General features: G+C 33.3%; 1 protein-coding gene across 2 annotated transcripts in view; it reads right to left on the bottom strand.

Annotated features, from left to right (window-relative positions):
• LOC136820153 (sorbin and SH3 domain-containing protein 1 homolog) overlaps nucleotides 1-26,502 on the bottom strand; it is a 49,589-nt gene extending 23,087 nt beyond the window's left edge. The window contains exons 1-10 of one of the 2 annotated variants that reach the window (XM_067076393.1): nucleotides 26,345-26,502; nucleotides 20,142-20,293; nucleotides 19,733-20,004; nucleotides 8,462-8,577; nucleotides 8,158-8,227; nucleotides 7,456-7,639; nucleotides 6,719-6,900; nucleotides 4,886-4,930; nucleotides 3,585-3,740; nucleotides 850-908 (exon numbers count right to left, since the gene is read on the bottom strand). In XM_067076393.1, the coding sequence (XP_066932494.1) occupies nucleotides 850-908; nucleotides 3,585-3,740; nucleotides 4,886-4,930; nucleotides 6,719-6,900; nucleotides 7,456-7,639; nucleotides 8,158-8,227; nucleotides 8,462-8,577; nucleotides 19,733-20,004; nucleotides 20,142-20,293; nucleotides 26,345-26,440 (1,332 nt within the window). In that variant the 5' untranslated portion in view covers nucleotides 26,441-26,502. The remainder of the gene's footprint in view (nucleotides 1-849; nucleotides 909-3,584; nucleotides 3,741-4,885; nucleotides 4,931-6,718; nucleotides 6,901-7,455; nucleotides 7,640-8,157; nucleotides 8,228-8,461; nucleotides 8,578-19,732; nucleotides 20,005-20,141; nucleotides 20,294-26,344) is intronic. The other variant, XM_067076394.1, reaches the window with a different exon arrangement.
• Between the last annotated feature and the right edge of the window lie 941 nt (nucleotides 26,503-27,443).

Genomic DNA, 27,443 nt, shown 5'->3' with positions numbered 1-27,443 from the left:
AGAAATCAAAACAAGGTATACAGTTAATTCAACTAGCACAGCTTTTGATTTATCGTTTGACAAACTTTTAGAAATATGTTTATCCCATAAACAAAGCAGGTATAAATTCGTTTGATAGTAGACGTTAATTATTATGGCGAAAGATTTTTTTTGAAATTCTCCGCGAAGGAGGGTTTTAATTCAAGGGGAACCACACGAAAAGGACGTAAAGGAGCACTCTTCCAAAGGGTTGAATAAAAAGAGAAGCTAGCTAAGATTATATCAAGTTCATCAAATATTTTCATCATTATTAAAAGAGAAACATGTGAAAAGTGTATAAATCTCAATATCACCAATAAAAACAAAGGAAAACGAAAGTGCTGATTTACCGGAAGTAAAATATGATGGCTCTGAAAGCTTTCTTTAAGGTTACCCGGCTGGAAATTTGACAGGCACAGCAGGGGATGCGCGAAAACAGTTAATCTCATGAATCAATCTTTCGAATTTTAGAAAATCAGCAAGGCTACAAGCATGCGAGAAACAGCCCCAAATTGTTTATGCAAACCACTTATATCATGAATTTAGTGTCATTTTTCTGAAGATGTAACATTTTTCTTTGATAGAAAGACAAGCTTTGCTCAACATTGAATCATTGTAAAAACCCAAGCTCACTTATGAGAACAAAAGTTTTACGTAAAAAAGGTTCAAATTTGGCAAAAGTCTAACAACGAAATTATGAATAATTTGAGACTGAAAGCAGGCTCACAAGAATATCTAAACAATCCTTTTAAGCATCAGCCAAATTGTTGGTTCTTATAAAACAATGTGAAAAGGAATTAAAACAAAACCTGTCTGTATCAAGAAAATTACCTGCATGTGTCCTGAGATACCGCCAGTTTTCTTGGGCGGTCCGTCTGTCTGCGAGCGACCTATATCAAAACAAGGAATGGAAGAAAAGATAAAAGAGAGTTATCTTACCAGGCTAGGAAGAGTGAGCGTGAAGGTTTTCACGTTACCAGTTTTGATGCTGACGAAGATTGAAGTTGCAGTGATGTTGAATCTTCGGTAAAAACTGTTCTTCATGTTCATAGACATTTGTTTTCGTTTTATTTGTTTTATTTTTGCGTACAGTGGAGTCTCTCTCCTCTAATTCGATGTTCAAAGGACTAAGAAATCTTTTATCCAACAACTTTTGTATCTAACCCGTTATAAAAAATAATTTTTTTCTGATATTTCAAATCATGGTTTGGTCATTGGTGTATCATATATATTCTTCCCAGCTAGAATGCAACGGTGTCTCAAGGGCTCAAAGTCCATGTAACATTATAGTACGTTCGATAGACGTGGTTTTAACTGAATTGGTACTTGGTGAATAAACTCTGTTTTCTCAGAAGCTGATACACGTTTTTTTATATTTATAAGAACAAACTTTAAGGCCAAAATTTTAATGGCTAAAATGTTAAGATCAAGTTAAGAACATTTTACTAAGGCTTTTGACTTTAAAACACCCAATTTCTTAGGAAAATGGACAAAGATGCTCACAAAATAGTCGAAATAAGAACATGTTTAAGAACACCCGAAGGCTTCAAAAATTTTGGATGTTCTTATTTAAAAAAAAACGTGTAACCAATTTAACTGTCACTGTTTGAACGGTTCTACTTTGAAAATAACTCAAGTAACACTACAAAAAAACATTTTACATCTTCGTCTCTAGGATGTTATAGCTGCAGGGATTCTCAGCAAAGAACAGATCAATCAACAAGAGTTCTATTTAGAAATAACTTGTTTAACTATAACGTTCAGGACAAAATCGGCCTCGGAAAGATATTTTTAAAAGTTGAATGGTTGATTTGTAAACGAAAAATGAGAATTATATATTTACAATTTTATGAAGGATAAACTTACTGAATAATTTAAGTTTTTATTTGATATTCCACCTCTCATAAAAAATTTAATAAAAGCTGAAAAACTTACTTTGATCACGATTGCTCTTCCATTTGAAAGCTGATCTTAGAAACCTCATATCGGCTTGAAAGCAGCGAAAATCCCAAAAATCCTTAGTACTCAGTCAACTTTTAATTAATCAATGAAATAAAAATTTTCAAGCTACCGTTTCCTTTGCTTTGAAAATCAAGCTACTAGTCTAAGCTAAATAGAAAAAAACTACTTGATGCGAAAGTGAGAAATTTTACGGGTTAATGTTTTCCATTTTGTATTTTAAACCAAGTCGGCGGACATTAAAGAAAAAAGGTTTTCATTACTTCATGGCTAGAGTCTAAAATAACAAGATGGCTTAAAATCTGACTCTTTCTGGTTGAAGTTCATAAAAATTCTATAAGAAGTAACTAATTATCGTTCTACTTTCAATAAGAGCAAAATTCAATGCAAAGCTACCTGGCTTTGCGATACAAAATGACTTATACACTAGTCTATCAGTAACAGAGAAGGCTATGAAAGACACCCAACATAATCATAACATTCCGGTTCTGTATGTTCCTTTCATTTTCTAGTTTAACCCTTTAACTGCCGTGCGTATTTTTTAAGGTTCGACCTATTTGCCGGCTCATTTTTTTACACCCTCGACCTATTTGCCAATGTCGGCATATGCCGACATGGGAAAAAAGTAGCGATTTTCACTTCATTTTCTGAATAATATAAGAATTATCAGCCAAGGACTATAATTTTGAGTTGAACATTGTAGAATAGTTATTTTTCAACATAGAAAAGTTTTTAACTATTCATTTTTTCATTTCAAACCATCAAATGGAAAAATCTTGTAAAAAATGATAAATTTTCAGCAAATAGGTCGAAATTTCGCATGTCGGCAAATCCCGACAATGGCAAGGAAATCAAAAATGCTCATGTTGGCATATGCCGACATTGACACGGAAAGGGTTAAAATACTACACGCAATATCTACAGCAAGTTCTACCTTAACATTTTAAGCAAAGAGAGTAATAATTTCATTTAAAATTTTTGAAACGCCTGAGACCAAACCATGACTTGAGAAAAATGAAAAATTGTCAAAATTATTGATAAAATATTTTATAATGTTTCATAATTTTTCAATTTTAATTTTTTTCTTTAAAACTTGACAGGAAACACATGTATTATGAAAATGTTATTTAGTGCATGGGAGGAATAATTTTCAATCTTTGAATCGAAAAATAATGACAAGTAAATTTTGTGTTGAGTTTATCCGATTTCAGAAATTTTGTTTGTATAAATACGTTGAAAACGCAGTATGCTACTTGTAATTGAAAAATAAAATTGTAAACGAAGATTCAAAAACAAGGAATTGGGAACTAGTGTGAGTCAAAAAGATGATTTTTAGAAAAAAAGTATGAAACATATTTTTTCATGTGTATATTAAAGCTTGGGGAGAATGTTACGTTATGTTATGAGTCTACGTAATTCTTTTATTGCTCGAATATCTCCTTAATTTGAACAAGTTATCTGGTCTAGCTTCAAACATTTGTTAACATAGTCTCCGAGATTCGAAGTAATTTAAGCGTTCCTTTTGTGCCTTTTCGAAATAAAGAGTTTAATTGAATTTCAGAAATTTCATCATAACTTTGGGGTACAATATTTGATAAGAAACTCACCTAGCGAAATGTTTGAAGCCGATTTAGAAGTTTTGATACCAGTTGCCAGTCCAGCTTCAGGAATCTCTCCACCTTTCTGTAAAGCTTTGTACCAATCCGAGTTGATGGATTTCCGATTTTCAGCGGTTGCCGCGGTTGACGTCGAACTTGGTTTAGCTGTCGAAAAAAACATCGAAACGATTCATTTACTTAAAATGTGGGTGGTAAGATGTTCAAATGTTCCGATACAGAATGATTGACTTTTTTGAGAAAGGAATTCGTATTCATGATATGCACCACTGCAATGACTTCCACAGACCCAACAGCTGATTGGTTGAAAGTGACTTATTGACTGATTTTACGTCAATTACAACCAATCAGCTATTGGGTCCGTCAGAAGACATTGCAATGGTGCATATCATGAATAGAAGTAAAATTCTAGCAAATGGGCTCCGTTCAAAGTCGTATTAGAGCATCAAATAAACATTCAAAACAGTCAAAGCATTACTAAAAATGTCATTCATTTTTGACACTTTAACACGACTAGAACATTATCTGCTACACAAAACAACTAAGCATCGATGCGTAAGATAGAGATCATCGAGACTTATGAAGCATCGAGATTTTGGTAACTCTATCTTATAACGTGCAACTCTAAAGTTTCGTGCAATAAGAATAACATTATCTTACAATCAAAATATTTTAGTAAAAATCACGAACACAGAATCATTATAAAAATTGTGGTTACAAAATTAATAGGTCGAAAATTAATAGCGATATAATGAATATATTTTAGTGAAAGTGTGCAAAGTTGTTGACTTGTGTGGATAAGAAAAGAAGGAGAGTTGGGAAATAGATTTTTTTCCGGAGTTGATTAGTTGAGATAATTATTTTCCGTTTGGGAGTGGAATGAAATTGTTACTTGATTTTATTTACCATGTTATGTTGTATTGTATTTTGTATTGTAGTATGTTAGTTCATTTTCTTTGTTAATTATAAGCTTTTCTAGGAGCTCCTAAGGGATAATAATGCAACTGGATGAAATAGAGCACCGTGGTTTAACTCGGTAAGAACCAATTTTGTCGTTCCAGTAAATGATCTTTTTAGTGAGATAGACCATAGTGTGTGTTTTCTTCTTGTAATAATTGAATTCCCGTGGCGAAGAATGGATTCAGGTTCAAAAACTCTAAGTAAAACTGACTTTGAAGAGACCCAAAAGGTGACCTATATTTCCTAGAAAAGCCGGTATATTGTTATGTGTTTTTGACAGACGTTTAGGTTAGTTAGTTTTAGTTATTAATCGAAATATCGAATGCATTTACATAGGACGTCTTCAGATCTTTGCTTGACGATTGCTGTTTTTCGACCTAAATAAAAAGGGTGTAAACAGGTGCAAAAGTGCGTACGTATTAAACATATAATAATTAATGTATTGTGCGATGGTATAATTACCTATGTATCAATGCAGTAATAATTTAAGTTCAACATGTCAAGACTGCAAGTAAGTATATAGTGTACATAATCTGCTTTATAATAAATAAAACTTTAATAAAATTTTAGGGATATTCTAGTAGATTTTTTCGAGCTTTCAAAAATTTAATTGAAAATTCCAACCAATCAAACCAAAAAACAAATTGATTTAGAATATCCTTATCAGGTCAGAATAGAGTCGAATCTCTTATGTAGGATTTGAAGCCACTATGCCAGCATAGTTTCCATACATACACTCTGGATTGGAAGTAAACATTTACTACTAAAATTCTAATAAATAAAAAAGCCCAAAAACAAAGAAAGTGAAAGATTCAATTCGTATCACTTTTGCTTGTGCAGGGAAGGTTGAAGATTCCTCTCTTGCCTTCGGTTTGAAATTTATTGGTTGAGAGCAATCCCAGAGCTTTTTACCTGGATTAAAAGAGTCACTTGTACCACCACTAACCAAACACAGCCGAAAAGCATCCTCCTTTTCCACCATGGAAGATTCAAATGGCAAAACTATACAGATTCTCATAATAACACCAACACTGATGAATTGCCAAACTGGAGGACAATAATCCTTGAAATACCGGTTGTAAAACTCCTGTTAATGCTCTTCAATTTGACATTCTATTATTCGATACGCTCCATTATTTAATAATGTTGAAATTCACAGTCAACAAGAAACTCTCATAGACAACGCTCTACAATTCGATACGCTCCATTATTCGAAGAAAATCCCATTCCCCTTGAAAATCGAATTAGAGAGCGTCAACTGTATTCAAGATTTGAAGTTCCTAAGAGTCTAAAATTGATTCAAATTGCAATGATAACTAAAAGTCAGTTCAGCACATGTGGAAACCACCCTCAAGAAAAAAGACCAATAACACTGGCATGGTTTCTACTAACACCAAATAAAAGTCTACACTCCGTCTCATCAACAAAACAAAACAAAAATTCATATCAAAGGCACATGAAATCCTTGCAGCTTGTTATCGTGAAACATATCGTCTGGAAAAGTTACCATTTTCATATTCAAAACAATTAAAATTGATTACATCATCATATCGCATTACAAAATGCATGCATATTGGAACAGTATCAGACCGCCAGTAGTAGAAAAAATATTCACCACAAGTTATTTTCTCTTTGCTTTGATAAAAGCATAATGAGGAATGAGAATAAAAGCTGCAAATGAATCTTAACGATAGGTATCATTATTCACAATATCTAAAGTCTGAATCGCAGATTTCTACAAAACCGCAGGCAGGTAAAATAAGGAACACGAATCCGTTAGTGGATGCCAGTAATCTATAAAGTCTAGTTTTACACTCCTCGACCTTCTCCTTAAATCGATCTTCAAACCAGATATCGAATTAAAGGAAGTTTGGAATGACAAAAAAAATCATCTTTGATTTAAAGTAGCTATTTCAATGAGTTCAAATAAAAGAAAGTCAACACAATTCACGATTTTCATGTGCCCTACGAAGAAACCCATACTGGCCATGTCAGTATTATGTACCTTATCGGCCCTTTTTACGCCGGCCCTAATTTAACGCCGGCCCTTATTACGTCAAGCCTAATTTTGGGCTTACGTCAATTAGGGCCGGCGTAAGGGGCCGATAAGGTATTTAAAAAATTCATAGATGTTTGCGTAAAAACGATATAAGGAATTATCTTACCGTTGACGCGCATAGTGACGCCGTTTGAAGGAGGATTTGACGACGTCGTCTTTAACGTTGTCGAGGAAGACGGTGGAGTCGCTGACGGTGTCGGTGTATGATAATTTGACGGTTGCATGAAGTTGAAGTTTGATGCGTGAATGTTGGGTAGTGATTTACGATGGTGATGTGTAGCAGCCGCCCTGTTGAATAGAACATGAACGAGTAGTGCATTGAGCAGTTTGAGTTTCTTTTTCTTTTCTCAGTCTGACGATGACCCTCAGTGCGAGGGTCAAAATATTACGTGTTAAACGTATCAAATCATTTATGTATGCTATTGTGTTCTAATAAAATTATCCTTCAAACATAGTGAACGAGTTGTTTTCTCTGAATATCCTAAGGGAAGTCTCTTAACCAAGTGGTGGAGAATTAATTTCAAAAAAAATTTTAAAAGAAAACTTGGATCAGCTTGACCGTAAATCATTTTCAGATAGAGTCCATATTTTTCGTAGATATACCAGTTGATCTTGGACTTAGTCTTTCAATTTCGCTAACAAGATTAACGCTCTGGTTGCTTGGCTATCTATGAACTGAACCAAACATGGAAAAAGCAGGATTTGAACCGTAACCCCTGTTTCTCTAACGCCCAAGACCACTGGTCTATCACCCTACAAAATATTACCGCTTATCAACACAGTAGCAAAAAGTCTTAAAATGACTGTTTTTACTGAACGAACGAAATCGAATGATTTGCATACCTGCCGCCGCCTTGCAACCTCCTTGGAGCGTCGGAAGACGAGAGTGAGTTATCTTCGAAAGCTGTACGACGTTCTTCAGGCGACATTGACCGATAATTAGCACCTGATTGCGTTGCACCGTCGTATTTACGAAAAGCACCGCGTTTGGCGTCGGATGATAATAGTTTCGATAGATGAGATTCGCCTTTATATGAAAAATGGAAAGCAGCGTTTATAAAACCATAATTTATATTAACATGTAACTTTGAAAAACGGGTACGAGAAAGATTTCAAAGAAGGCTTCGACTCTATGGTCAAATGAAAACCATATTCTTTTTTCTATAAAATCCTAGATATGGTTGAAAATGTAATTGGGGTCAGAAATTTCACTGTTTAAATAAGTCATTCATAACCAGAGCCATTTTCTTGTTCATATTAGTTAGAATATTTTTAGGATTTTTCATCTGACCAATTGGAAGTCGTTATTAGAGCACATTCAGTCCTTTATAAGGACCTTAAAATGACCTATAAAAATTCAGCGGAGTCTCTTTTACCTTTATAACTTGAAAGTCTCCTAACCTCGAACAAATTTTCTAGTCCCTTCAGTTGAGAACCTTACTCCATAACTCACAACATTTCCCTAACTTGGACAATTTTGCGTTCCCCGTGCGTGTTCGTCGAGGGATAGTGACTCCACTGTATTACTCAGTATGTCCCGCTTACCTTCCATACTTGTGTGCATTTCTTTATACATTTGTTTGTACCAGTGAGGTGCTTTATTCGGTGGTTCACTCTATGGGAAAAAGAATATTGCAGGAATTCAAAGTTTTGTCAAAGTAGCCGGGTAATTTTTGTTAGCAAGAATAGTTGCTAGGGCCCGAGAGTAAGTTAAAACACTAAAAAACGATTTCCTGCTTCAAAAATCTTTGGGTGACGTCCATCAAATCCTATGACCATGATTGTACACTATTTTGAAAAAATCTGAAAAACATGCAAAAAAAAAAACTTGGAAAAACCTATTTCTTACCGAAGTCGAACTGTTTCGTGGTAAACTTTTGGACGTATCGCCATTCTTGTCGCGATTTTTGCCGTACGATTTCGGTAGTGTTTTACTGCGTTCCCTATCTTGAGGTGGTAAGTCGTCTGAAAGAACAAAGAAAGAGAAAATTTGATTAATTCTGTGGCATTCATTCCTCATGTAAACTTTTTTGAAATGAAAAAAATTTGCGGATGGAAACAACTTATCTGACTAACGAAACTGCCAATAAAAATACTACTTTTTTCTTAGTTTTTTAAGTTTCCTCGTGCGGGTGTGGTGCGGTCAAGGACCATCTTAGGGGTACCAATCCCAAACATTTTCATTGATACTGATTTCCGTTTGTTATCATTCAGTTGAGTCTCTTTAACTCGAAACTTTATAATTCGAATGCATCCTTAACTCGAACATGGTTCCGGGTTCCTTCAGGCAAGAAAGCTTAACAAAAAAATCTCCATAACTCGAATTTTCCATAACTCGAACAAATGTGCGTTCCCCGTGAGTGTTCGAGCTATAGAGACTTCACTTAAGTATAAGGCCACTTTTCATAAGTTACCTAAGAAATTGCTTTTAAATATCTGCCTATTTATCTATAAAAATAGCTGACAACTCAAATTATGTGCAATCATTCTGAAGTTAAGAAAACAGCTCCGTTAATCGAACACCATTTACTAACCATCCGGCATCGCAGCAATAATTTCGGCTTTCCGTCTGTTCACTTGTAACAATTTAAAGACCGGAAGTCTGGCTTTCGATTCGTCGACTTTCGGCTTTTTAGTGGCCGTTGACCGTGGAAAAGTGTTCGCGTTATAGTCATAGTCGTTCATGTTTAAATCGTTGAAACTGTTGTTATTGTTCGTGTAAAGGTTTAGCCTGTCGTCCGTGAACGGATCTAAGGCTAGTGGCGATGCAAAGCCTGGAGATAAAGGTGATGTCATTCCGACCGTTATGGTGGTGTGTGATTTGTCTTTCATCTTTGAATATCGTTAACGACTTCTTTTTGTTGTACTTTCTATGTTAAATTTTTGTATTGTCGATATGATGATTTTAAACCCCTGCCCGATATCACAATCTAAGTGGAATGTCCTCTTTCAACTTTGTATGGAAAAATGGGCGTGGTCCTATTATTACCAAGCGCTGTCTTTAGTGTTCACTTTAGACAATGTAATGAGATTCAATTAACATTCGTCACCAAACCAAGGTGATCGATGTACTAATTTGCTGCCATAACCAAGCTCTATTTGCAATCTTTCATTAATTTGTATTTATTTCTTCCAATATATAAATAATTTTGTTCTTAAAATGAGACAGGAAAAAATTTCAACGAGAGGCCATTCCAAAAGAAAAATGGCGGCGAGAAAGACTTAAGTCAGCTTGATCAAAAGCTACACCACTACATTAAAAACGCTACAATCTATAGTCACTGTACGAGCTGAATCTGGTACCTAAGTTTTCATCATTTCCGTCTTTTACACTGAACTTTCAAAAAATCAAACTATTTCGAACATTGCAAAAAAGTAAATGTATTTGAGATATTATTCGAATTCGAATTAATCATCTATGACCTTTCTTGTCCCAAGAACGCACAAAAGAGTAGAATGCATGTAGAATCACTGAATTGAAATTAATACGAATGGAATTTTAGATAGTTTGAAATTCAAAATAGCAATCCCATATAAATCCATCTCTATAAAACCCCTTCTCTAATCCGACAAAGATCCCTGGCTAGTCAGAGTTGCAGACACCAAAATCCTTCAACAAAAGCAAATTCTCAGTTACCAATCCTTTATTATAAATCATTCTCCATAAAATCCCTTCCCTAATCGGACAATGATCCCTGGCCAGTTAGAGTTGTGGACACTTTATCAAACAAAGGCAAATTCACCAACAAGAGCAAATTCCATCAAGTAAGTGTGCATGCAAAATCACTGAATTGCAATTAATACAAAAATACTTCTTTCGTAATAAACTCTATAGCGATCATCATTTTGTTCGTTTCAATAACGAAATGGAATTCTACTAAATGATTTAATTACATCTCATTATAAATGCTGGGGGCAATTAAACAATTTAAAACTGATTGCCTTTAGTATTAATCTTAGAAGATGTTAGAAAACTAGGCCGAGAAACTTGAAGTGTAATGCTGTATGGACAAAATTTTTGACAAAATTCGTTTTTGTTATGCGACCTTTTTGCAAATTTATCTTTGGAACGAGCGTTCTTAAAAAAACTTCGAATCAAATAAGGCTTCCCAGCCGACATCAGTCGGGTTCATAAGAACGGGTTAAAAAGGGAGAAAAGCTAAAAATAATTTCGTCACCATCAAAATAAAGCTATTTTACAGTTACACACCCATTACTGTCAAGTGTCCAAAAAATGCAAAGATGACGAAAATACCAGTTGAAAGAGTGAGCTGTTCCAAACCAAATAAATCAGCATTTGAAATTCTACCTGATAGACACCCAATCTAGGTAGAGAATAACCAAACAAAAGCCATACAATGCCAAAGTCTCTACAACTCTTTTGATAACAGGGAATACAATTCTCTTTCAATTATGGAAAATTCCATGCTATAAGAACGTCACCAATCTTGTAAATGATTCAGATGTTCTTAATTTTCATGTTTATGAAGTGTTCTTATTTCCAGCATTTTGGTATAGTTCCCTAATGTTAATAATGTAACATTAGTCCGCAAAGCCATAAGAACGTTTTAAAAATGAAGTGTTCTTAAAACTTTTGGCCTCGTAGCCTTTTATACTTTGTTCTAATAATGTACACAAGTATGTGTTTGTTTTTCAACTTTCAACTGGTGTTAGCAAAAATATTGTTGTCGACTGTTGTGTAGGCTTTTTGGAATTTGGATAAATCCTTTTAAAGAGTCACGCCTATACAAATTAGCATCAACGTAATTCAAGAAATACTAAAAACAAAAACAAGATTGATTCGAAAAAAGGATTGCAGATAAAATGAGTCCAAGATGTATAAAAGCTTGGACACTATATCCTGTGTATGCCTGCTCTAGACAACCTTGAAAAGTACTTCCCTAAATAATACCATGGGTTACAATCTCAAGTGTTTGCACAATAGTAACCACAAACTACTTAAAATTCCTCTACACTAAAATGACATATGGTTTAAGTAAGAAATCATTAATTGCGAGGTGCAGAGTTTCGGTTGCCAAGGTAAACTTTATTGTGCAAAATATAGTAAAGGCAAAGTGAGTCACGTAATCCAAATGCTCTACTAGAGAATAGTCGAACGCGCATAGACCATGCATAGAGGCTCAAAGAGGGAAAGGTTACAGACAGATAGACAGATAGACAGATAGATGATTTTGAATAGAACGTACAGTAGAAGGAATTCCAACCATGCTAAAAAAAGCACATTTCCAAACAAAAACCGAACAAAAGTCGAAATTAGGTGAGTCCAAATTCTAACAAAAATGGAACTCCAATTCAAGATAGACGATAAATTAACTCCTCTTGTTTCGTTAACTTGGATAAAAAATAAACTAATTAACTAACGGAAATTATACTCCCAAACGACAAAATGTGCTCTCATAGAGTGATGATTTTTCAGAAAGCTATAAACACAACTCACTGCATGAACTTTCAAAATAAAGACAAATCGAATTTGGAAATGACCCATGAAAAATTAATAGAAAAAAACTCTTCATTTTTCATCTACAGAATTTGAGATTAGAAAATAAAGCGTAATAAGATTTTCGATTTGATATCTACGACGGCTCGACCCTCAAAAATATTATAAAAGTCAACAAGACAAGAGAGGAAAATTATTTTTAAGGAAAAGGAATTGAGAAAAATATACTATAAGCGCATTATTTTTGAAATACTGGTTTCGTTAAGGGAAAAAAAGAAGATTTTGGAATTGGCAAAAAGTCTATCAATCAAAATATAAGCTCAGTCGACAAAATATAAACCCATAAAACAGGGGGGTCAGAAGGGATACAGTCTCTATAGTCCCTTCTTTACGACTCGAAACTAAAATGCCGATGATTTGCATCTTCTTACAGACTTCCGAGAACAAGATGAAGTTGAGATTATCATCCAACCTATACTACAGATTTCTGTAGAGCCCGAAGGGCTAGATGCCGTGCTTTAAGCTCTTCCAAGCAAAAAAAGTGAATATCGCAAAAAATATAGCTGCTATTGTATGTATTCGAAAACCCGTGAACCTTCTTATTGGTCAAGCGCTGAAATTCTATTGTAGTGTCAGGTGACCTAGGTAGAATTTCCTGCCTAACTTCGGCACACTATTCAGCCAAAGCACGACATCTAGCCCTTCGGAGCTTTATAAATCTATGTCCTAGACGCACACAAAACTTTAAAATGAAACCTTACAGCAGCTACTATTTGAAAATCAAAACAACAAATACAAAAACGAATCGAAACAGTGTCAACAACGATCAACGAACTACATTCTTTTTTTTTTCATATTAGAGTAATCTCAAGATTTTGATGAGACTCCAAGTAATGCTAAAAATAAGAACAATTTAAGAACAACTTTCAAGCCAAGAATGGATTGATTTTAAGCATATTAATGTTGGAGGTAGTAAAATTATAAGATATCAAAGCAATAAAATGCACAAAAAATAAGAACTGGTTTAAGAACAATTGAGTAAGGCCAAGATCTTGAAAAATAGCCGAATCTCAACTAAAGTTTACCCAATTCTTATAAGAGAAAGCATACGAACTAAACCAAATATAACAATTTAGCAAATGATACACTTCTAAACCAAACATGCCTTAACACGAATCATCTTTTTTAAACGTGTTTAACATTATAAGAAGTGGTATTTATGACTCAATTCTACATTGGGACGTCTCATGGCTGTCAAAACGATGTCCATGCAAAAATAGACACTGTGACAAATTATACATTATGACTTTTGTCTGTTTATAGATAGAGCGAATAGCAAAAAATCTAAACAAGAAAAAAGACGCATTTATATTTTTCTTGCATCTGTAAATCTAACAAGAAGAGGCAATTTCAATTTATGCCTGTCATTACACTTTTGGATACGAAAGACACTTCATCGACAAAAATACAAACCATTACAGATAATCATTGCAACAGTTACTCAAGCTCAGCAATCAAAACCCATTTTTAATTTTTATGAAAAGTTGACAACTATAGAATATAAGCAGCATCAAATCTCGTTAAAATGGGGTTGAGGAAAAAAGATCAGTTTAGTGGATGACAGCAGGACTTTAGTGTGTCGCTGAGTCGTTCTTTTTGGATTTTGGATGTTGCAAATTTAAAGCCCACTGAGCATTGATACAATTTTTTTCAAAATTTATTTACAATGTTTAGTACTAAAACCGTTCAAAAGCACCGTTCACTATTAGGAGGGAAATCAAAGTGGGAGACGCTCTTTTTAAATCAAGCCCCAAAAGTCACTTTCTAACGTAGCCAAAAACTTAAATAAGAGTTCCTTGAGCGTAGTAAAAGTGTGGTGTAATCCCCATCTCATCCAATGTGCTCGTTTTCTTGTTTTATGAGTCTGACAACATATTGTAAATTTTCATACGAAAAAACTATACTAGGAACCCGCTTGGGCATCATGGTAGAGTTTCATTACAACAACCATCCCGCTCTGTAATTTCAAAATGAGGAATTTCTTTTTTTAAGAATCATTTTTTTCATTAATTTGTATTCAAGAAACAAAAGCAGCAACTTAATATCTGTGTAATACAAGAAAGCTTGAAAAAAAAAACTCAAAAAGTTGTTGATGAAAATTTGAATTAGAATTCACACTGAAGTATAGACCGCTCCTCAGACAGAAAAAGTCGCATTTCTACGACAAAGTTTTGTCTTAAAAATAACAATTCAGCAAAAACTTAAATGAATTCCAGTTTAAAAGATTTTGTCGATCGCAAATTGATAAACGCGTGAGGGAGGGTGAAGGCCACCAGGAAGGGTTTCTGATTTTAGGAAGATGAACTCCTCCACACGTCAAATAATTGAAAGTGACAAAGAACAATTTGAGTAGTTGAGAGTTTGCAGAAAACTCTTAACTACATAACAAAGCATAACTAACGTTTTTATAAGAATATCCAAAATTTTGGAATCCTTCGGACGTTCTTAACTTTTTGAGTTTTAAGCCTAAAAATGTTCTTACATAGTTTGTTCTTATAAAAAAACGGGTAATAGCCTAAATACCAAAAATAAAGCTAAGACTTCTTTACGAAATCTAAAAAGGTGTGAGTAAAGCGAAGAATAATAATTTGATTTTGAATCATTATTTAGAGAGAAACGTTTCTTCATCGTATTTAAAAGTAAAAAGGATATATATTTTTGTGGTGGTGGTCTTGTAATAAGAAACTGCTTGGAGAAGAATAAAAATTACTCAGAAAAGTTTATTCATAGTCACACTTGACCCTGATAAATTAATGTATGGAAAAGAAAAAAAGTTCCAATTGAGGCTCATCTTGATTACGACGAAGATAAAAACACCCCTAAAAACAACTCAGAAATCCTAAAAAAAGCAAGTCAACATTCACCAAATGGTCATACAGTTGTCCGATAAGATGCAAAAGATTCAAAACATAGACATAGACCATGAGACATTATCATGGATATGTTTTTTGACCTCAAGTTCAAAAATCTTTTCTTGAAAAGAATTCATCCACAAAATAAAATAAAGATAAAAGTAGCAAGAATCCCAAAAAGCTATATGCCCGAATGAGATACACTTTTTTAGTCTTTATACCCAATTTTTACTACTTTAACCTCTAAATTGTTTAAAATTGAGTAATTCCAGGGTCAGCATTGTTCTTAAATTGTTCTTATTTTTTGGCGATTTTGAGCCTCGTTGTTCTTAGAAAATTGTTCTTATCAAAGAGAAAAAGTGTATTCAAAAGCCCACAAACATGCAACCAATGCCACGCACCACAACAAGTAAAATCTTGTAAGATACTTTCACAAAGAAAAAATAACATGCAAATCAAACAAGTATCATGAGAAAAAGACTTTTAATGCGATTTCCACACTTCATGTTGCATTCCTAAAAGAATCTTATTAACGGTATTACACCAGACTTTTCAAAAGGCTTACTATAAAAAGAGAGCAGAACTTGATAATGTCGAGTTATTAAAAGTGAAAATCCAGAAACAATAAAAAGCTTGAAAATGTAAAAAAACATGTAAAACATTAGAATTTCGATTTTTCTTTCCAAAAAGATTTCATAACTTTTATAAAACTTTTAACATTTCAATTTCTGCTGATAAGCCAAACGCTAAACTCGAGCCCCAGGGCAAAATATCGATGGGAAAATAATCAAAGAACTTATAAGAAGTACAAAAAGAATTGCCACAAAATTTTTGTTAAATTTAGAAAAAATTGATTTAGACAGTCAGTCATACAGACAACACCTATACCATGAAAAAAATTATAACAGACAAAAAATCTATTTCAAAACACCTCATCATCGATTGAAAATTGAATTGAAACCAATACATACTAAATAAAATACTCCTTGAAAAGAAATTCAACACTAAATTTAGAAATTATAAAGAGAAATGATTCTTTTGAAGGTTCAGTTCGTTAGCATTCGTTTGTTAGGTTCTTTTCACTGATCTCTAAAATCAAGATTGGAAGGGTCACCTCTAAAGGTAGTCTCCACCCCACATGAAATAAATAACCGTTTGAGTGGTGATTTAATTGTTTGAAAGAAATATAGTGTTCAGTCTTCGTGACATTCTAAATATATTTTCGAACGTCCTTATTTAGTCTCAAAATGGTCACTGGAGTTGCACGATAATTCTATCCAAAAACAGATCCATTCCAGTCTTTATTTTAGAGTTCGATTGACTTTATTTTCATGCTCTTGTCAAAGATTGAATAGACGCAAATTTATAAAAGTTAGGCACATTCCATAACGATGCTTCATAAAAGAATTTCTTAAGAATTATCATAATATACACCTTTATGAAAGGTCAATAGGAAGGACCAACAAGGATTGTTTCAATTCTGAGGTTTCAAATTGTAGTTAAAAATTGATTCAGGGTGAGTTTCCGTCTACTTACTAAAACTGTTAAAGCCAATAAGTTAATGTTGGGCTCAACCATTATTAGTCGAGCTGATCAAACCAATTTTCTAATCGAATTGATCGAACTTGAGATCAAATTTCATCGAGCGTTTAATTAAAGTTCGATCAGTTCGACCAATCGAGTCATGTGTTCAAATTTGATCGATTCCCAAAACGTTATCAAAAGCCATACACAAATCGTCAAGTTTGAAATCTAGATCACATCTAGGAATCCTTTGTGGTTGAAGATTTTGACTTATTGTTGTTTCGAGTGAAAATTGATTCAGGAGATGTCAGAAAAATTAAGTTATTGGGTCCAAATTTAAAATTGATTGATTTTCGAAACGTGTTATCATAAAACCTAAAAACCGTCAAGTTTCAAGGTAGATCATAATAGCTCTTCAAAAAGCCCGTACTGTAATATTCTGCTAACCAATTACCAAAGACACCAAATACCATATCAATAACACTGCTCACCAAAACTCATAAAAGCACAAACACAGGAACCTTGCTCTCATAACCATTTTATACAACTCAACAGTCAAGAAGTAAAAAAAAAATATTTTAATATGTAAATATCTATGGCTATCCTATATATAACGTATCATTTCTAATACCATTTCAAGCATTTAATGCATTAACAAAAATGGCAAATTCAAAAGCTTACAGAGTTTTTATTCTACAATGAATTCAAATAAGAAACACTGTGAGTCTATACCCTTTGAAAGCCAATTATGTTCGACTCAATAAGGAACCCTTAGCACAGGAAGACAGGTAGAGAGATTTTGAATGTATGGCATGAAATCTTAAAAAAAAGCCTCACTGCTATTTGTCTACTACCTTTGTTAAAAAACTTTCAATTTTACTTCACTTGCTTTGCAGTTTCTATTTATATAAGAGCGAGTAAAGTTAAATTGAGACAATGTGTGACAAGCGTTGGAAGCCATCTTGGTTAAACCATGGATGACCATCGCTGCTGATACCAGATGACACCTGTTAATATCAAAACGCTTCCTCTGACGCTATGGTAAACTTTGAATAGAGAAACACTTTATCTTATAACCATTAAATTCAAAACGAATATCTAAAACTCTGTATTTCTCTATCTCTATCTATACCATAACACCTTTCAAATGAACACCACAATATGCAATACGAATAGGTGTCACAAGCAAGCATCACTCATGTAAAATAGCAACTTCAAAATAAAACACTGATTATTTATTTTCGTTTCAGCTTCGAAACTCAAGGAGACGTGAAGGAGACGTGAGTAATATCAACAACACTTAGTCAAGTTTGGTAAAGCTTTGTAGTTCAAGGGATATACATGGTATTTCTAGCCAACAGCTTGATTTGTATACAGTGCAGGTTTCAAATTTCTTTCTTAGCTTCAATCACATCGATAATTTGGGTTACGTTACTAAGTATTTAACTGACTGAAAAGCTCTTGAAAATTTAGGACTTGATATCAATGCTCCTAGTAGAGAAAAGATCAATAAGGTAAGAACTTTGCTTATCAAATTGATTAACTTACTGTTATGATGAAGATATGGGTATAAGGTTAATTCGAGACGTATACTGACATAAACACGCTTTTTTATAAGAACATCCAAAAATTTTAAAGCATGTGGATGTTCTCGAACTTTTCAGTTTTAAGCCTAAGAATGTTCTCTGATATGTTCACCATTTTATGAGTATTTTTATGCAATTTCCTAAGAGAATAGTGTTTTAAAGTCCGCAAAGCCTTAAAATGTTTTATTATAAACTTTTTCATAATTTTTCGGCCATCGAAGCCTTCATGTACCTATTAAGTTTGTTCTTATAAAACGTGTATTTGGTTAAAAATTTGTTTCATCTCTATCTCTCCATCATAAAACTTTGAGCTCACGATTCAATGTGCAATGGAAATTTTCAATTGAGTCAGGAATAAAAGGGCCATGTGAATGGCATTGTGAGTTGTCACTACTTCAAAACAAAACAAAGAAATTATATTACCTTTATTGATCGTTTGGTACAATCTCATTTTCACAAAATTTCAAATCAACCATATAAAACCAATGAAATCTTCCATTTAAAAACTTCTTCCAAAATCGAAAGTTACAAAATCTTTCAAATTCTCAAAAAAAGTTCACCAAAATACTCCACACTGCTCCAAATTTCAAGGAATTTCACAAAACTTTTTAGAACATTTTCATAAAACAAATCTATCAAACTTATGAATGAAAACATGAAGAATCATGAAAAGTGTGAAAAAAACATGTTATTCTTCTTTTTAGAAAGAACCTTTTCTTTTCTTTTTCACCCTCTAAATAGTGTTCTATCTTTATCACGAAAAGTTAAAATAATTATTTAATATTTTGAACAAAGTAGGAAGAGTGAAAAGAAACATGAAAAAAAGAAAAAGAAGAAGAAAACGTGAAAAATGAAAAAGAGCATGCCACTCATAACTTCATTGATAAAATAACTCAAAAAACAATGGCAGATGAAAAATTCAAAAAAAGTTAGATTTTACATATGGTTGATGAAATATTTAAATATCTCTCCCCAAAATGAATAGCTCGAATAATCAAATATTTAACTTCTTCTATTCTTCCGCCAAATACAATGTATCTATATTGCAAAAGTTGATAAATCTGATTTAAACTATTTTTAACTTTTTAAACCTTTACAAGGTCAAACAATGTTTTGCAGAAAGTTTACCATGGGTAATAACTCTTACTAATTGAACTAATAGTCTAAGGGAAACTCAAACAACCCAATGTCCAGACTATGCTCTAGTGACCATAAACGTCATAAACTAGTGTTTTCCTAAAGGGACTTTCACCAAACAGAAGAAGTACTGTATGTGACTCCAAGTGATTTCAAGTGCCTAACAATTGGGCTGGTCTTGCTATATCATTAAGGGTGGTCTAGTAGCAAGAAACTTTCGAATTTCAACCACATATTACATCAGCTTTCACACTTCCTAAAATTTTGACCAGTTTTGAGCAATTCCTTTACCGGTCCTATTGTGTGGTAATAGGAATGACATCAAAACAGCTCATGTCAACAGACCATTTTTTATTTCTTAAAAACAAATTTTTCAAAAGAATTTTGAATAATCCAAAACCAGCCAGTAAAAGGACGTTTTATGACCAACCTAATTTTCAGGTACTTAAAATCGCATGGAGAGTCACACAAAATTTAGACAAAAAAAATTGTAATGTTCATACCCATTCTGTCATCAACATCATCATCAAGGTCATTTAAACTGCCAACAAGTTTTTGCATGTACGCTTGACCTGTTGGCACATTTGCATTCCTCTTTGGCTCAGTGCTTGCATCTGTAGAATCAAATGAGCGATTGTATGTCCGCCTATTGCTACGTGGGGATGATGGTGCAGATTTGGTTCCAATTGTTAGAGAGACTCTAGTTTGATTATCTTCAGGTGCAAGACTGACGGATTGTATAGTGTGTCCAGTTGGATCTTCTGATTCTTCAGGCCTAAAAGCAGAGTAGGGTTGATAAGGTTGAAAAACATATGGCATTTTACAAACTTAGATAGTGTTCACTCATTATAATTTTTGTTGATGAACGCAAAAAACAAATCATTTACATGAAAGTAGCTAGCTTCATCATACCTCTTTAAAACTAAGGATAGTGAATATTGTGCTCTTTTAACAGTCGTAAGTGCTTCAGTATGGTACATGCCATCAGTGCTATTTTCATTAATTTCAGCAACATGATCACCAACTCTTATTCCGCCAATAGCTGCTTTCCCACCTGGTTCAACCTATGAATATAAAAAATAATCAATGTATTTTAGGAGTTTTTAATTAAAATATTCTCAGATCTATCTTCTTACTTTTTTTAAGTGAACCTTTTGAATATATTAATATTTTTCTGTACAGTTGTATTAAAGATTATTGGAACTCTGGTTTGTAATGCTGACCAACACTTTGATTGTGCAATATGCATATAATATGCCTATATGCATCAACTCTAACATAAAAGGATCAAGTAGAGTTTGACTGGGTCGAGTGACGTCAAATATCTTTGTCTGTGTTGTGTCTGTACAATGTCAATTACAACCACCTCAGACGTTTAATATCAATCAATCCTAGTAAACTAGAACCTGTTCCCTTTTCGCTCAGAGTTAAGCGCAAGAAAAGGTGTATTATCGAACCTTATCTACTAATTCGCAGCCGTTGCAGCCATACAGGTGGGGGTACAGCCACTGGGTGCTAACCCATAGAGTACTTTTATCCCTATTGGAAAATCACACTAGTCTTTTTCAAGGGTTTCAAATTAAGGAACTGTTTTGTTGGCCCAACGTAGCGAAAAGGGCCTTTCAAATACAAGTGTCTGTGGTTTGTAGTTTGTGGTTCGGTTCGCCAAAAGTTTTTGCGATAACAGCGCCTTGTTTTTTTCAATTTCATAACTCTTGATAGACGGTGATATACCTTTCGGTAATTAGTCCTTACAATAAACATTTTACTGAATTTATGAAAATGTCATGACCAATTTTGTTAATTTCAACACCGTTCTATAACAGTCTAACTTCCTCAGTGATTTTAGTTTTCAACCTCATCAAGGCTAGCCTCTTCTTCTGCCTACATATTCATAATTTCAAGTTGCTGGGCCTTCACGCCCCACGGGCTTCTTGTTGTTTTAAACTTCCTTGGAAAATAAAATTGATTTACATAGTAGATGGATAAATTTGAGTGGAGAGTTTTGCAGTCTTCTCTTCAATGTTTATTTGTCTTCTTTTAGAGTTTGGAGGCTTCAATTAATTTTTTTCGTATATGAACATTGAATCCAGAGCGGAAAAATCTGGAAAAATTGATATACTTTGATACCATATTTTAGTTAAAGGAAGTTTGTGCAGAAGAAAGTTGACAAATACTTTTTTTTAGTATTCAAGTACACCAGAGGATTTTGCTTCCTGTTACAGTACACGAGGACATCATCATAAACTGAGTTATCAATAGTACAATACTGATCTCCTTGCAATATATGTTCTAATATAAAGAACAACATTAAAATTATGAAAAGAATTTCAAAATAGACTAAAAGAATTTCAATCATACAAAATATTTATGGAATTTCCTTTTGATATAGGTCACCAGCAAAAATTTGTCAAACATGTAGTTAATCTTTTTTCCTGATTACCCTTATTACATAAAAGAACACCACTTTAAACCAGCCTCTTAAAAGCTTGCCAAGGAAAATGTCGAATGACAGGGCTATTCACAGTGTGAAAAGAGACTTACTCATTATAGGGTGTTATTGTATGAAAAGACTAGTAGTTTCCAGTCAATTGCTTTTTTATATATTATAAAAATGTGAAACCTTTCGAGAACTACAAAATAAAAAAAAAAGAAGTAAGGAGCTCAAAATGTTCAAAGTGTCTAATTTCAAAAACCCCTTATCTTTCAACAGTTTCATTTGAGAGTGATAATGTTACGATGGGAAATCATTTGACGAGTTTCCCTATATGAAATCTCTGATAAGATTATCTCCTTGATATCAAACACAATGTTTTAAACAGGCAAGCTAATACTTTCATTGCATAAACAAACATTATCAAGCTTTTACAAATTCCATGTTAAAATTGTTTATTTTCAAAACACAAAAAAAATCAAAAGAGCATATAATTTAGGAAGATCACTATATGCAAATCTCATGCATGCAAATATATTTCTTTTTGTTTACATTTGCACAGACTACTTTAAAACACACACTAGATAAAGATCTATATCAAGATAAATATATCATGAGCTAAAAATCATTGGCTAAAAATTGGTTTTGGAACTCCTGAAATTCCAATTCAACGAATGTTTTCAATGCTCTAAAATTTGCTTTGGCCACCAAACAAGTCAGTAAACTAATCCTCACAACGTCAATCGTGTTATAATGGCTACTAAAAAACAAACAGTTTAGGAAATAGAAGTGGTTTTAATAGATGTTTAAAACAAGTCAATAGGGAAAATAGGCAATCAAGTGCACAAATTAATCCTTATAATCAAATCTATTGAGGTTTAGGATGATGTGACCATTACCGAAATGAAGCCTATTCTTTTAAATATAACAATGTGGTTTTATGACCTTTTTAGCAAAACCAACTTCTGGAATTAAAAATATTTCTCTTTTGAAATCTTATCAAGATTTTAGATTATCTGTTACATAATTGAGAAAAATATTTTTTAGATTTAAAAAACATCTCAAAGCTAAGTATTGGTTATTATATACAAAAGGGAAAAAAGCTTTCCAAAATTATCAAAATGTAAACTATCAAAACAAAGGGGTTTTCAGCATCTTCAATAGCTACTTTACCAATCAGAATTATCAATACTGTAGGACATTAGGATATTACTTTCCTTTTAGCATGATGGTATATCAAATTGTTTGTCTTTCCATGACATCAATCTTTAAATAATGTTTCAAAATTTGAATAAATTCTCATTACACATTCAAACTTCAAATGAAACAAGGTGGCCAAATAAACTGCAGCAACAAAATTAAATAATTAGAGAACATCAAAACTCCATCAAATTTCAATTTGCCGATTTAAATTTTGAACATAATCTAAGGAAATACAAAGATATAACAGGAAAATTGTAATTATAAACTTGCATTCAATTTGTTTTGATCAGCTCTTTGGTCAATTTAATATGATTTTGACACCACCATGGAAAAAATGACCTCATCAATGAGGAGACTGTAGACTGCCTTACCTCACTTTGGTCTTATGTAAGGAACACCAGTGTAATTCAATTATGTCGGGATGAGATGGAATTTTTACAAGCTTTTATTTGATTTGGTTGGTGGTTAACCAGTAATAAAACAATTTTGCTATTTTTTCTAAAGAAAGATCATTTTTATCACTTCAATCCCCTCTTTTTTGAAATGCAGTATATTTGTTCTTATGACAAATTGAATTCTTCTGTAAAATAATGAAACGAACGATTTAAGGGGTCCTTGATAAAAAACTTTTATCAGCATTGAGCCGATAAGCTTCAGACCCCTTCCCCCTTGCTCTTATCAGCCAAAATATTTCAAAACAAACTTTTAACTCTTCGAAAACACAATTTTCTCAAATCATGTCCGCCATCACATTGATTTCGCCTTCCCACCCGTCATCGTTGAATTTTTGTCTATTTTAAACCAACATTGAGTTTGTTCATACCCGCATTGATATTGTTAATAAAAAAAGTTAAAAAGACACAACATTTTGAAGGAAAAGGCTGCGCGCTGGTCAATGAAAAAAGAGTTTTTTTATCAAAGCTAATTAAAAACTGTATATACTTTTAAAGGGGAACTAAACATTTTTTTGAAAATACCTAAATCACATCACATACTTCAAAGGAATGACCTCTGAAAATATTTTTCTCTGAAAACTTCTCTATCAAAAGATATAGCCATTTATGTTTACAGAAAATCTAATCTTCTTAAAGCAATGCGTATTTTGTTAGGGGAATAGGTCGAGCCATCTGTTTGACGTAAACACGTTCAGAAAGTAATTGGAAAAGCTCTTACTTTTAGTTGATAGAGAACTTTTAACTTTTTTAGTATAGCAATAACTTTTTATCCACAAATGGTATAACCAAGAGACAGAATTCATTAAAATGCCATTTTTGAGCGGAGTAAAACTATGTTTGAACTTTCGAAAACAAGCGAGTGAAAATGATTTTAGAGTCGCTTGAAAAAATTGAACTTTTTATTGGAATAAGCTGAAAACCCCAAATTTAGTATATGTAACATTGAATCCTTCCTGAAATCAAAAATGATTTTACTATCTTCCTATTATTTCTTGTTCACGAAATATGAAGCTTTAAAGTTGATGAACATACACAAAATTCATAGAAAATATGAACGATATGACGTCACAAACATGTGTAAAGTGGGGGTTCATTTTAAACAAATTATAAGTTTTTTAAAGAAGGTTTTATACAAAATAGGAAAGACATTGAGAGTGGAAATTATACTTTTTCGAAGTTATACTGTGTTGTGTAGTTCTTGGAGACAAAAAAAGCATGACCTCAAAAAATGTTTAGTTCCCCTTTAAAGTTGCGAATTTGTGTGCAAAGGTGAAAGCAAGTGAAATTGCATGATGCTTTCAGTGGAGTTTGTGGGCGAAATCAGAAAGAAATTGGCTGAAAAGATTTTCATCCATATACTTATTTTTTATCGGTAATATCTTGAAGTCGGGTAACTTGAATGACCTAGCTAGTCATTAAAATACAAAGTTAAAATCAAAACAAGAATGGTTAAGTAGAGCTGTGAACGGAGCTGCGTAGTTCAATTGTTTTGAAATTTTGCTGCTTTGATTGGTCAGTCATTTGATGGCTATTCAAGTTTCCCTCCACTGATCCAAGTTACCCTTCACGGTATGTAGTTGGACACCCCCACCCGATGTCGATAAAAAATTGGAAAGTTTTTTTTGAATTGGATAAAATTCTGACAATTTTATGACTTCCCAACTCAAAATAATAATCAGAAAATTAAGAAAAATTATCAGTCATCATGAGCACCTCTAACATCTTTTCTGCTATTTTCTGCAACACTATACAGAAGACACATAACTCCGTGATAAACCAACCCATCTTGTATTAAATTAGATAGCTGCCTCCTGTAAGACCCTGGTTGATGAGAAGCTGTGGACACACAAAATACCTTTTGTAACGAGAATGGGCCTTGGGGCCTAATGTTACTTAAATATATAGATAGATTTTTACGCCAGACAATTTTTTTTGGACACTGGACAAGTGTTCTGATGTCTGGTGTTCCTTGGACCAAGTATCTTACACCAGACAATATATCCAGTGCATTTTGAGAGTACCGTGAGTGGTGGTCCTAAATCCGGCAGCCCTGCCTAATTCCGACCCCCCAAATAACTGTTATGAAAAAGATTCTATGTTTACAAACATTCCCTCTCCACGTTGAACGATAAACTATTCCCAGAACTCTCCAAACAAAACATCTAACAAGATTTCTATATGTGAAGATGTCAATTGTCAATTAATGTAATTTTAAAAAGTGCGAATTGTAAAAATAATTACTTTTTATGATACTGTTACTGTTGTTGTCATTTATGATGTTGTACATATCGTAATAAAAAATTATGTTTTGTATAAGAAGCAATTATTGTTATTTGGTTTCTTAAAATTGTGGTTCAATGTATCAAATCTCTCAGTTTAGTTGACACTTTGGAATCTTTGTTGCGTCACAGGAGGTTTGTTTTTATTTTAGTTTGTATCTTTGAAAGACCCCATCGGGTTTAGGCAGCGCTGTCTGATAGACCTTTTTTCAAAGAGGACGTCCTGTTGAATAATAATGTAGTCCAGCCATAGAAACAATGATAGAGCCATGCATAATTACTGTATCGTGCATATTGTAATAATTATGCATGGTTTTATCATTGTTTTTCTGCTGGACTACATAATTATTCAACAGGGTGGCCTCTTTGAAAAAAGGTCTATTTAGGACCACTCACGGTACTTTCTGAAACTGGACAACAGCACCTGGACTGTCGGCATGTGATCACATCGGCAGCTCAGAGGGTTGTCCCTTTTTGTTGTGAGACATGGATTTATACTATAAATGTACGTAATTTTTTTACAATATTTAACAAATAACTTTCACATAAAGCTAGCTGAAGTTAAAAAAATATCAAACTGAGTAGAACCTATAAGAATGGTAACATATATTCAGACAACAGAGACAAAAACAAAACAAAAAAAAATGGAAAAAATGACAAAAACATGTTGATATAATTTTTGAGAAATCACAGACAAATTTGCAGCTTCGTTCAAATTAGAATGTAAGCATAAACAAAACTTACTTTTGATATTTTTAAAGGTAACCTAAATTCTTTTCCACCTTGAAGACGAAAACCCCAAGGAGATCCACCTTGAAGATAAACTTCAAACTCCGCCATTTTCTTTGTAGTCTTGCTGCTTGTCAAGATTGTTGTGATTACAAAGTCATTGATTACTTTTTTTTGAGACGGAATGTTTTGAAATTTTGAAATGAGCAGAATGAAGTGGCGTGATATTAGGGAGATAAAATTTCTAAAAAAAGAACAGCTCGCGGTTTCTTTTTTTTTCGCTAGCGATTTTTATGCTTGGCTGGCGCGCGCGCCATACGCCAATCAAAGAAGAACACTCTTGTAGTTGCCACAGTGCAGTCTTTGGTTACAGATGCTTGTGTCATTGCTTATAAGTTTGTTTTGGAAAACTCAATTGGATCAAATTGGACGAGGCAAGCATTTACCGTACATAGTAAGCATCGCAGTGTATGAAAATTATACTGTGTGGATATGACAGGATAGCGATTTTACTCTTTCCTACGAGAAAAAAATATTTGCTAAAGATGGACATTTCCCTCCAAACTAACACCACAAATGATTTTTAAGTGCCCCATAAGTTACTTCTGGTGGAACTAATACGTATGAAATGAATCTTAGCTAGGACCTCCCAGGATTCAAAGGACTTCAAGAAGCCACTGAACCCTTATCCAAAATAGAAATAAGTATAAAATAATAAAATGATAAGGTTGAAGTATTAAAATCGCAGTTCACTGAAGGTGTCGTCGTATCCGAACATAGCATGTAGATCTTTTTAATAACGGATCGATTTAAGTGACGTTAGAGATTTGAAAATTCGACTGTTGCACATTTGGACTACCAAGTGTAGTTGCGAAAGGCTTTCTTTTGAAAGAAACTCATTTCACTGATATTGTGTAATGATATAATCTGCGTAAGCTTAACATAAGGATATGTGCTTTTCATCTTCGATTCTTCTGGATGAAGATATGTGCTTCTCGAATAGTAATGTGATTTAAACATGCGCGATAAAATTTTATAGTCCGTCCTCGCAGGTTAAATCTTTAGAGAAAGCTCAATTGTGATGTTCACGGCAGCAAGTATTCATGCGTTTATT

This window comes from Clytia hemisphaerica, unplaced genomic scaffold (genome assembly GCF_902728285.1).
Source record: "Clytia hemisphaerica strain Z4C2 unplaced genomic scaffold, Clytia hemisphaerica genome assembly, whole genome shotgun sequence".
Lineage (NCBI taxonomy): Eukaryota > Metazoa > Cnidaria > Hydrozoa > Leptothecata > Clytiidae > Clytia > Clytia hemisphaerica.
Note: the sequence above shows the minus strand (reverse complement) of the source record. Positions and strands in the feature narration are given on the sequence as shown.